At 38.4% G+C, this 12,620-nt stretch overlaps 1 protein-coding gene across 1 annotated transcript; it reads left to right on the plus strand.

Moving 5' to 3' along the window:
* Window positions 1-6,629: 6,629 nt before the first annotated feature.
* LOC145624973 (uncharacterized) lies at window positions 6,630-7,397 on the plus strand. Its single transcript, XM_081678059.1, has one exon. The coding sequence runs from the start codon at window positions 6,630-6,632 to the stop codon at window positions 7,395-7,397; it is 768 nt and encodes a 255-aa protein (XP_081534185.1).
* The last annotated feature ends 5,223 nt before the right edge of the window (window positions 7,398-12,620 follow it).

The following is a 12,620-nucleotide window of genomic DNA, read 5'->3' on the forward strand; positions in this document are numbered from 1 at the left end:
AAGTGACATACTTCGTATATGTTCACTATTTTGTCTGCAAGGACCTAATATGTTTAAAGTTTTCTAAAATGACCTTATATGTTTAAAGTGTTCTAAAAGGACCTTATAAGTTAATTTTGTTGTTTGGGGGGACCTTGAGGTCGGAATCCGGCAATAATTAATTTTTTTCTCCGACGTGATTTTTTTCTCTGACGTTGACCTCCCATGTTACCTTAAAAAATGACCCCCCTTTTTTTTAGTTGTGCCCAGTTAATTACCCATATAAACAAAATCTGGGGGTATAATCGTCTTTTCAAGTACTAGTGGAGGGGTACATGTGTCTTTTCATATACTAGTTGAGGTGTATATGTGTAATTTCCTCACCAAACAGTAAATGCAAGTTGCAAACAATAATTGATAGCTCACCAAAATTACTAAATAAATGACCACGTTTTTTCAATATATTAAATGTACTTTTTAAAAAAAATCTATAGATATTTCTTGTCATCAAATAGTTATACAGAATCTATTTTCTTAATGTGTGTCCATGAAAATATGTTAGAAAAACTGATAAACGAATTAGGCTTATTTTAAAGGACCTAAAATATATCTAATATGAGTACGTAAACATACAATAATTCAAACGAGACTTAAAATAGCACTTGTAATTAGGCGTTTTTTCCGAGTGATACTTTGAATATTTTCATTTTTTTATATTAAATGCTTTAAAAGCTTTGTTGATTTTTTTATTATTATTTTTTTATTGTAAGTAAATTAGAATGCAATAACAACAATAACTTATTTTGGATTTTTTTTTTATTGTACATTTTAATACTTGTATGTACGTAGTTAAATACAAATGTGGATTAATGAAACATGATTCATTTCTAGCTAAGATGGTATTACATATGGTTTTCATTTAATGAGGTTTGGGGTTCAAATTTCTAAGAAGAAGCACACATGACACATAACAATTTTAAGAACGTCTTTTAATATATAGTTAAGATGTATGTCCATAACGAAAAAAGTAACTCTTTTTTCCCTCTATGTTTTCCTTGGGAGGGTGTCTCATCTAGCGATTCTGGCTAGTTTTTCCTTTCACTAGGTGAAAAAAGGACTTTGGCAGTGGTTCAAACCCGGTCTAAGGCACCGATTTGAACCGCATTCTATGTGGGGGGTGCCAAATACCCCCCTTTTTAGCACCGGTTCAAAACCGGTGCCCTATACCCTTTTTGGCACCGGTTAGCCGGTGCCTTTAACTGTTTTGGGCACCGGTTAACCGGTGCCTAAAATAGTCTCCCGCCTAAAATAAATGCCTAAACCCACGACATAATACATGATCTCTAATGATTTCAACACTATCGACCACATTCACATTATTATTACAATCAACACAAGGACAATAAAGGCCTTTGCCACCCAGTTTGCGTTGATAAGCTAAAGCCCTCTCGCAAAACTCTTGAACCCCATTCCAAAATTCCAATGTATCGCGTCTACCATACATCCAACTACGATCCTTCTCTATTTAGTAAATTGTCTCTAAACATATATAGCAACATATAATAAATAATGTGTAATTGCAAATTCAAGTACAAAACGTGAATATACCATTCATATAGTGAAAAAATGCATGTTTCCAAAGGGTCCTTATCACTCCAACCTAACCCATCCTTGAATGTCTACTCTCACTAGTGAATGTATGTCAACTTTCCAATTTTAAGGAAAATCTGGCAGCATTTCCCCCTAGTTCTCCAAGTACATGATGTAGATAATTAATTACCCACATATGTACCCAGAGAACATAGTGAGGAAATGGTAAGCCAAGATGTTCCTTAAAATCGAAAAGAAAACATACATTCACCACCTAAGGGAGAGTACACATTCAAGAACAGTCCCAACCGGGGACTATTCAAGACTTTCTCCTAATGAGAAAGCCTTGAACGGGTATCTAGGCATATGATGATGCAAGTATTCTACATATTGTTGTATTTATTTGCAATTAAACAATACACAAGTTGCAATTTCATGAATAAACTTTTATTAAATAGATAAATAGAAAGAAATATAGCTAAGTAAAGTTTATAAGTCATACCAATATAGCAACTACCCACTTGAGCTCAATATGTAGTCCTCAAGCTAAACTCGTGCTTCAATTCACAAATCTATTAAAAAAAAACAATAAACAAAAATTAGGTTAAATATTAGGTATGTACTATATCTTTCTCATAACATGTCAATTCACTAATTTATTTATAAGCTAAAACACATCATTCATCGAACTAACAATTGCTAAACTAACAAGGTTACTAATCTCTAATTTTTTAAAAATTACCCATCAAAACAACTTAAAAGTAACCATTCACCCATTCCAAAATTCATCTACTTTAGTAACAAGCAAGGTTACTAATCTCAAATTTATTCAAATATACCCATCAAAACAACTTAATATTAACCATTTAAACATTCCAAAATTCAACTAATTTAATAACAAAGTTCACTAATCTCTAACTTATTCAAAATAATCCATCAAAACAACTTCAAATTAACCATTAAAAGTAACATACCAAATTTCACCTATTTAACTACCAAAGTTAATATATATTCTATAATTATTTCAAAATTATCCACCAAAACACATTAAATTAACCATTAAAACATAATAAAATCCAACTAATTGAGTAACAAGGTTACTAAGCTCTAATATTTTCACAATTTCCCAATTATATTCAAACCTAAAATTGAGAAAAATTATATTCAAACCTAAATTTTAATTTGTTAACAATGGTTCAAAATGCAAAACAAATTAATATATATAAGTATATAATTGGAAAATAATGTAAAAAAACAAAAAAATTAAAAGGAAACCTTGAATGGAAGGAAACAAGGAGGGCAACAGATGGAGGAGGAGACTCAGGGCAGGGCACGACAAATGGAGGAGGACCCTCAGGCCGGTGGCGCGGCTCGGTGGTGGAGGAGCCTCAGGACGGTGGCGCGGCTTGGTGGTGGAGGAACCTCAAGCCTGGTGGCTGTTGTTTTCGAATTATGTAGGTGGAGGAACTATGTAGGGCAGCAGCTTAATTTGAAAGAGAAAGAAAGGGAATGCAGAAGGGCAGCAGCTTTGAAATAGGATTGAAGGAGGTTTTCGACACCTCTGGTGACCGGTGAAGGTGGCGGCTGTGGTGGAGGGAGAGAGTGGAAGGATTGAAGGTGGCCTGGTTTTCGCTCAGCTCTAATGAAACAGTGAGGAAGGAATGAACGAAAGAGAAAGAGAGGAAGGAGAAGAAATGCTAAGGCCGCGTTTTTTTTTTTTTTTTTTTGAATTTGGCACCGGTTCAAACCGGTGCCTTTTTTATTTTTGGCACCGGTTCAAGGCAAACCGGTGCCTTTTCTAAAGTTCTAAAATCCTGCCCATTTCTAGACCGGTTTTGGCCACCGGTTTGGCCTGAACCGGTGCCATATAGGGGCTGCCTATTGCTATTTTTCTACTAGTGTTTATTCTCAAGGATTGTTCTCGTGATTACGAGAGTTCTTACTTGATTTTATGGCTTCTAATCTACCTATTGTCAATAGCGTTGTCGATAATATTGAAGGTTTGGAAAGATCAGAGAATGAGAAGGTGAGCGTTAGGGAAGAGGAGATTGAATGGGTTGTCGATGATGAGGATGATGAGGAGGCGAGGACTTCCCTTGCCCTTGTGGGAAGGGTTTGGACGGATAGGAATGTTAACTCCAATGCCCTAATCTCTATGATGACAAAACTATGGAACCCTAAACATGGTCTTGAAGCAAATTGCATCGACAAGAATGTCTTCTATTTCCAATTCCATCACTAGAGGGATAAAGAGAAGGTGTGGGAAGAGCAGCCGTGGCACTTTGATCGTCATACAATTGTACTGAGTGATATCCAAGGTGAGATCAAACCATCAGATACCCCCCTTCATTCAGTTCCTTTCTGGATCCGAGTTTATGACCTCCCTTTCAAGGGGAGGGGGAATGAAGACAATGCGAGAACGCTTGGTAACAAGGTTGGTACTTTCATTAAGCTTGACAAATCTTTTGGTGATGGAATCAATAAATCACTGAGGATTAGAACTCTAATTGACTTACGAAAACCTATTAACAGGTGGGTGGAATTAAAAATGCGAGGGGGTGTGAAATAAAGATTTAGAGTGGCATATGAAAAACTCCCTTTATTCTGTTATGTGTGTGGAATGCTAGGACATGGGGAAAAGGACTGTGATAACCATATTGGTTACAACTCCCCTTAGCGTATCTTTGATGACAGTGCAAGAGTTTCATCATCTTGGCAGTTTATGAAAAAAGAGCACTCACAAGGTCCAAGTAGCTCAATAGGAGCAGGCCAAAAATCTTACGTTACGAGAAAGTCAGGAGGGGAGGCAACTCTTCCCAATGCAAGTGTGAAGGGAGTAGCAAAAAAGCTAGAATTTGTGAATTTGGAGAAGGCTGGCCCTGTTGAATGTCCTAAAGGGGTGGAAACACTGCAAAGCTCTGAGATAGGCCCAGTTGTGCATGATGTGTGTGAGTTTGATGGAGGCACGATGAATACTGTGACAAAGGGGGGTTTACATGTGGTAAATGATGTACCAGCTAAGCAGCCGCAACACATGCCAAATCCTACACTTGAGGAAGCTGCCAATGTTGATTTAGGAACACAAACTCTCTTGTTCTCTGCTGGAAATGTTAAAAATTAGAAGAAGAGGGGTAGTAGAATCTGGTTTAAAGAGGGTAGAGATATTCTCATGGGCGAGGATGGTCAGAAGAATGCTGAGAATAAAGAAGCTATGGTGGGGCAGAAAAGGGGGGAAAGATCTGATGAGGATATGCATAAGTTCTGCTCAGATGTCCAAGGGATGGAGAAAAAATTGAAAAGGAGTAATGTCGAAACATTTCAAGTAGAGGGTAGTGGCAAATCCCACTCCCTCGAACAACAATGAAAATACTAAGCTGGAACGTCCATGGACTCAGTAATTCATGGACGTGTAAAGCCCTCTGTGATTGGTGTTGGAGGGAAAGGCCGAATATTGTCTTCCTCATGGAGACAATGATGGATGCGAATAGTTTAGAAAGAATGAAAGGTATGTGTGGATTTGTTAACGAGGTATGCTTGAGTAGTAATGGCCATTCGGGGGGGGGGGGGATAGGATTTTGTGTTGGGGTTTGGTGAGTCCGACTCACCGCGGAAACAACCCCGACCCAAGGAACCACTCGTAATTAATAAAACCATAAAGCATAAATAAATAAACACAAGAAAAGGAAGAACGAATCATACCCTTGAAGCGAGCTTCGCCCTCTCAAAGCGGGCTCTTACTTGAAAGCCTTGAGCACCGCAAATGCCGTGCCTCCAACGGTATCCACCCACAAAGGACGAACACGACTTTTTAGATCCGCTACCTTGGAGTTAGCAAGGTCCGACCAAAACCCAAGTGTTAATGGAGTTTAAGAGTTTTTCCAAAATATGGAATGCTCTTTCTAACTCCCACTCAAGCACTTTACTCCAAATCCCAAGGTTGGTATTTATAGAGGAAAGTATGAGTGGGAATTTCTATCCCATCAATGTGGGATCATGAAATTCCACAAATTAATTTAAAGCTAAATTAAATTAAAATTGCAAACTAATAATAAATCTACAAGTGGCATTACCATGTGAAATGGGTTGGTGAGGACCACATGGAGAGTAGGGGACCATACTTGCTCCCCACTCAATACTCTCCTTGTGCCACATGTCCTTACCCACTTGCTCCCATATTCCTCAAGCTTCCCCATAGTGACCGGCCATATGGCCCAGCCACGAGCCCAGCCCGAGCCCAGCCCTGCACCAAGATGCGGGTTGCTGCTGTGCGCGCAAGCCACGCACTTGGTGCGGGCTTGCTGCTGTGCGTGGCTGCTAGTGCGTGCGCTGCTAGCACGCCTAGCTTGCGGTAGCTAGCTGCTGCACGCTCCACGTGCACGCGGCTGCTAGCTGCTGCTATGCGTGGCTGCTAGCACGGTGCGCTAGCACGCACCTAGCCAGCCATGCTAGGCTCGGCTTGGTGCGCTTGCTAGCCACCTATGCTTGGACATTTTTGCCCCTAGCATTCGGATGCTCGGGGCATTCCGATGCTAGGGGTATTTTGGGAATATGGTCGATTTATTATTATTTTGCGCGTCTCGTCTTTTTATTATTTTTGACTCGACTTCCGACGATCGATTTCGACGCTCCAAGCTCGAATTACCGACGTCTAAATATTTAACACTCGGGCGACGAATTAATTTCTTCCGAATTAATTCGTCGAGTCGGTTCGTATATTTTGCTTGGGTGTGACCCGAAGGGTTCAGTCAAGATTAAGCTGTAATATTAATTATATTAATATTACTGATCGAAAGCGGCCTCCACCCAAGCATTCCGATCACTTGACCTTACTGAATATATTAGCTTTCTAATAATTCTGAACCCGCTATCAGAATAATACACTTGTTCGAAGGACACCATTCCTTTCATTTTGGTGGAAGGATATAAATGCAAAAACAATTTCATATTCCTCACATCACTTTATGGTGGAGGTTTATGATCATAATGATATCCCGAAATGGAGAGCGGTAGGTATGTATGGGTGGCCGGAGCAAGAAAATAAAGTCCGTACTTGGTCTCTGATGACTCGGTTAAAAGCTAGTAGCTTGCTTCCCTTTGTGATGTTTGGGGATTTCAATGAAATCTTAAGCCATGATGAAAATGATGGAGGTGTACTTAGAAGAGAAAGTCTGTTGGATGCTTTCCAGGGCGCGATTGATGAATGTGGTTTGCGTGATTTGGGTTTTCGTGGTAGTGTTTTTGCTTGGAAGAGAGGTGTTAACCCAGCTACTTTTGTAAGAGAGAGACTGGACCGTTTCTTGGGTGATAATCATTGGTGTTCGATGTTCCCATATCACGAGGTGCGACATTTCCCGATTTACCAATCGGACCATGCACCTATATTGCTGACAGCCACCGATCACCGTGAAGAAGGTAAAAGGAAAAAGCAGTTTAAATTCGAAGCCCTTTGGTTGTCTAATGAAGAGTGCGGTAAGGTGGTTGAGAAATGTTGGAAGGGAAACGATGCTGACCATACGCCCAACAAGCTTGCTCGATGTGCGGATAGTCTGACTTCTTGGGCTGCTAAAAATTTTGGCGACCTTAAGAAGAAAATAAAGAGTACTGAGGAGAAATTGAAACATGCTCAAAACAAGTTCCCTGATGCAGCAATGCTAGGATCATGCTCCAAATCTCTCAAGAACTTGATGAACTCCACAGGCTTGAAGAATCTTATTGGCACGCTCGAGCAAGAGCCAATGAGATGCGAGACAGTGATAAGAATACCGTCTACTTTCACCAAAAAAAACAAGCATAAGGAGACACTACAACAACATTTAGGGTCTGCATGATAATAATGGGAATTGGCAATCGGGGAAAAAAGAGTTGGAAGATATCGTGGCTGTAGACACCCAAATGTGTCTCCCCAAAACCAAACTCGGTGATGAGTACCTTTCACGTCGAATCATAATCGAATGAAGCGAAAGTGTAGAAAGTCTAGTGTTGCGGATAGTTTTAATTTATTTTCTCTTCTCTCTGTTTTTAAAAACTTATTTTAAGGAAACAGCTAATCCAGTTTGGTTGGTCCATGATATGGGTCCAATAATAGTGTAGTTGGATGGGGCTTGACAAGAGCTTTCCAACGATATATTATAAGCCCAATTACGATGAATATTGAGGAAGTTATGGCCAATTACTGAACTGGGTCCACTTTGAGCCTTATATGCGGCCCAATGATCTAGGGGAGGGTCTAATATAGATTTATCATTCCTAATGTAATTAGGAATGGTTTTAGTCTTCTAGATTCTTAAGAAGGTTCTTTTCATTCCTAATTCAATTAGCATTGATAAATTGACTTTTGTTGACTTTTCAGAGTTTAATTAAAATCAAAGAGCATTTTTGAGGAAAAATATGATTTTATCCTCCTGTACGACAATTTTTATCTGATTTTAAGAAAACGCGTGAATTTCCAGATCAGCGCCAAACGCCAGTTGTAGCGCCTGGCGCCTGGTGCTAATGCTGGTGCCTTGCGCCAATAGCCAGCGTTGGCGCTAATCTCATTTTATGTGCGCCAGAACTCTGTTTTGATATTTTATCTTTTTGGCTGATTTTCTTTATAAATAACGTCGTAAAAAACCAGTTTTCATCAACAATCATCAGTTTTCATCCACAATCATCTACGATTTACCAATTCTCTCTCTTTCTCTCTCTTTTTTCTAAACTAGCTTCTCTCAAATACAAAATTCCGCATTCATTAGATCTAGATACACCTAGCCATATTCGAAGTTGCCTTCGCCCTAGACGTGAAAGGTTTAATTTCTGAGGGTTTGGTCCCAAATCTCTATTTCAATTATTTAATTTAATTGTTGATTATTATTTTCCTTGAAGTTACTAACGTGTTTATTTTGTTATTAGAAAGAGGTACGAGGCATCAAAGTAAGTACTTTAATTGATTTATTGATGTTATGATATAGAAATCATGTTTAGATTGTTATTATGATATTCCTAGAATCATGTCTAGGGTAATTTTAATATCTAAGTATGATTGTTATGATGCTTCCTATGTTCTTCCTAATATTTATGATTGTTAGTATCATGTCAGGGTTAAAGATTTGATCTTTATTGCTTAGTGACATGCTAGGGTTTGTTATTAATCTTGTTAGTATCATGCCTAGGATCTTGCTATTATTATGCTTTAACATGATTATTATGATTATGATTATTATAATTATTATGCTGATGATGATTATTATTATTATTGTTTTGATGATTATGAATATTATTGTTATTATTATTATTATGTTGCTTGATATTTTTATTTATTGCTTAATCACACCTTTTTATGCATGTTTAAAGGGAATTTGTAATTGTAATCACGCTTAATAAAATAATTAATAATCTTGTTTAGGGTTAATTTGATTATAATTCAAGTGATCGCCAATAATAGTTTATTTGTGCATAATATTCAACCAACATAGATAAACAGGTTTAGGGTAATCCTATTGATTGCATGTTAGTCAGAAAGCGCACATGAATACGATCTGAATAAAGTAGAGGCCTATTATTAGGCCAGGTTCAATCTCTTTTAGGTTGGATTTGTACCTTCATCCCCGAACCCTTATTTGGTTCAAGACCTTATGGAGTTGACGATCTCTTGGATCGTTAAGGGGTGTGACCTTCACCCTGTGAACGGTTTACAAGTTCCTAAAAAACTTGTTGGCGACTCTTTTGCTCTATCTTCTTCCCTTTTGGACGCCACCGTACTTTAGTGTATGATCACAGTGGGGTTCAAGCTAGGGGATTAACGCTTGAAATATTCCCTACAGTTTTTGGCGACTCTACTGGGGAGGATTTCTATTTTAATTCCTGAATTTGTTTCGACAATGATTTAGAATGAGTGGATGAGACTCGAAACGTTCTAAGTATTTCATGTGCATAATTTTGATTAACATTATTGTCATATGCATAAAAATAGATCTCATTGGAAAGACCATCCGTAATGAGTTAAAAACATAGGATTTTACACGTAGGAAATTTGAGAAATATCTTTCACAACTAGGACCGAAATAACACTGCGCGAAACTGGAATATTTTATCGAGCACAGAAAGCTGCTGAGGCATGTAGGAATTAGCGTCAGCAACCAGAACATTGGCGCCAGAATTTTAAATGTAGCGCCAGACGCTACAGCTAAAACCTGGCGCCAAGCTCTGTTTGCTGGCGCCAAATTCTTCCAATACCGAGCCAGAAATATGCGTTCTAATTTCGACCAGTTTTTCGCATTGTTTGCTCGATCTTACTTCCTGATTGAGTTTTTCTCACTTTTCTGAAACCCATATGTGTTCTACATATGGACATAACCCTCTGGGAATTCATGCTCCATCTACCTGATTAAACTCTCTGAGCAACAAAGGGTACATCCGAAAATGTTGAATTCACCAAACCATGGAAGCGAGTTTTTCTAAACTCGCGGTGTCCCATCCACTCGCGCCAACCCTTCACGGTTAGGCTTCCGCGCGGTGCATACGGACAATTAACCATGGACCCTCTATTAACTAAACCATATCCCGAACTTTAGAGAACTAGAGCCATGGTTAGGTTGCAAACTCATTGCATCATATTGTGCCTACTTGACTAATTGTGCATTTTTTGTTGTGCATATATATGTTCTCTTAATCGTTTGTTTGACTTGTGTTGAGATTAAATAAATTAATGACTTAAAGAACTTTGCCTAATTAATAAATTAATTAATTAATTAATTTGATTAAATAAAGTCTAATATCTTAATCAGAATTGACCTAGTACGACTTTAGGCATACCCCTGTTGATTAATAACACCGAAAACAGTCTCAGATTAAGGTTCCAGCATTGGCGCCAAAGTCTGGACTGTAGCGCCACTCTGTGGAGTGTGGTGCCTGGTGACAGCTCTGTCGTCTGGCGCTACACTACACAGTGCGACGCCAGTCCTGTCGTTTTGCCGACAGTTCGGATTATTGGTCGAGTCATCACCTAGTGTCTAATTAACCAGTTTGCTAATTAATTCGGTTAATTTTCGCTGTCAATAGTATTTGGTTGAGTCATTAATTGAGTTTAGACACTAAGTCCCATGGTCTTACACAAGAGTCTTAACAAGCCACCTATACTCACTAGTCTTAGCACACACTGTGAGTACACATCACCATGACCATGTCTTAGGTCCATGCATGAGTCGGTCTTTTCTGTCATTTGAGTTGGGGGTACATTCTATTCCTAATTCTTCATATCCCTCCATCTACATCATTTTTCTTCACATTCTATTCCAATCTTTCTTCACTTCCTCCATCCATTGCATGTTGAATAAAGTTTGAGTCAAATAATTAACAATGAATATCCCCAAATTCCTTTTCCACAGTACTTGGTCGAGGAGAGAAGGGCGATTAATCAAGGACAACCTCTTTATTCAGGTCTCACTTTTTGATAAACCAATTCGTCAAAAGAGGAAGGCTAAAAAGATAATGGCAAGTCAAGAAACGGTCAATGAACTTAGGAATCAATTAAATGACGTGACTGAGGTGTTAAAGGCTTTAACCCTCAAAATTGATGACCCTGTGAAGCAACAACAAATGACCCTCATGCAAGAAAGTTTGAGCAAGCTATCTAGTGACTATAAATTTCAGGGCTTTAGTTCACAAGGGGTCTCGCTGGACAAGGAACTTCTTCCGCATAAGTTCAACACCACAGACATCCCTAAATTCAAGGCAACAGATAACCCTTACTTCCATCTAAGAGCTTTCGAAACTATAATGAACATTAAGGGTATCGATAAGAAGGTTTTCCCCTCTCTGTTCTCACTATCTCTTGAAACCGTTTGCCAACAATGGTTCTTCTCCCTTGACAAAGAGAAAACCTCTACCTGGGAATCGATAGTAAACGCTTTCGTTGATAGGTACAAGTGCAATATTCAAATTGAAACCGACTATAGAAAACTTGAGATGCTAAGACAAAAAGAGAACGAAGGCTTTACTTCTTTCTTTAATAAATGGAGGGAAACTTCCGCTAAGATGATTGAGGTGCCTACTAAAAAAGAATCTGTGAGGATGTTTATCAAGAATATCCAAGAGAAGTATTCGAAGCATTAAAATATCAACACAATCTGAATACTTTCAAGGCCGTTTATGACATCGGAATTGAAATCGAAGATGACATCGCAAAGCTAAAAGCTACTAACAATAGTAACCACGGTGGCTAGAAAGGAAAGAAGAACGACAATCCTTCTTCTTCCGAAAACGCCCACTCTAGTAACAATGTTAGTACCTTTGATCTCAGTAAAGTTTTAGCCATGGATAACCAAGGATCTAAGAAGAAACTAAGGAAAGACTTCACCCCCATTGGGATGAGCTACGATACTGCCTTCGATCGACTCCATGCCAAAGGACTCATTACTTCCATTGGACCTATTCAAGATCCCGCACCTGAAAAGAGATTGCCTAGTTGGAATTCAGACGAACACTGCAAGTACCATCAAGGTAGGGGTCATGCTACTGAGAACTGTTGGAAGCTAAAGGAGGCTATCCAACATTTGATTGATAATAACAAGCTTCCCATACCTCCAGTTAACAAGAAGAGCGAGTGATGATAAAGGAAACAACACAAGACAAGAGGCGAGCTTCAACGACAAGATTTCGTGACCTCTTTTTTCTATTTATTTTTTATTTACCCTTTCTAGCATAGGCACCTTTTTATTCTCCTTAGATTTATTTTGTAGGATCATTATTTATTTTCCTTTAATAAAATGAGCATTTATTTCCTTATATATGATCATTTCATTATATTGCATTAAAAAAAAAAAATCCATGTTGAATTAAGCACAAGGTATACCAATGATTTGAGGCACCCCTTGTAGCCACATCATATCTCCTTTCATCTTTCAAATTTACAATCCTTTCTTCATAAACCACTTTGAGCCTCGTCTAACGATAGACCTTTCTTTTTTCAACCTACATCTACCTAACCTTGGGATGGGATGGTGTGTAACTTATGCAATTCTAAAAAAAAAACTTGAGTGATTTCAAAAGATTAAAATAGCAAAAATAAGCAA

The sequence above is a fragment of the Chenopodium album genome, chromosome 3, assembly GCF_948465745.1.
Source record: "Chenopodium album chromosome 3, dcCheAlbu1.1, whole genome shotgun sequence".
Classification (NCBI taxonomy): Eukaryota; Viridiplantae; Streptophyta; class Magnoliopsida; order Caryophyllales; family Amaranthaceae; genus Chenopodium; species Chenopodium album.

Coding starts and splice junctions, on each gene's coding strand:
- LOC145624973 (XM_081678059.1), top strand. CDS start 6,630: ATGACTCGGTTAAAAGCTAGTAGCTTGCTTCCCTTTGTGATGTTTGGG.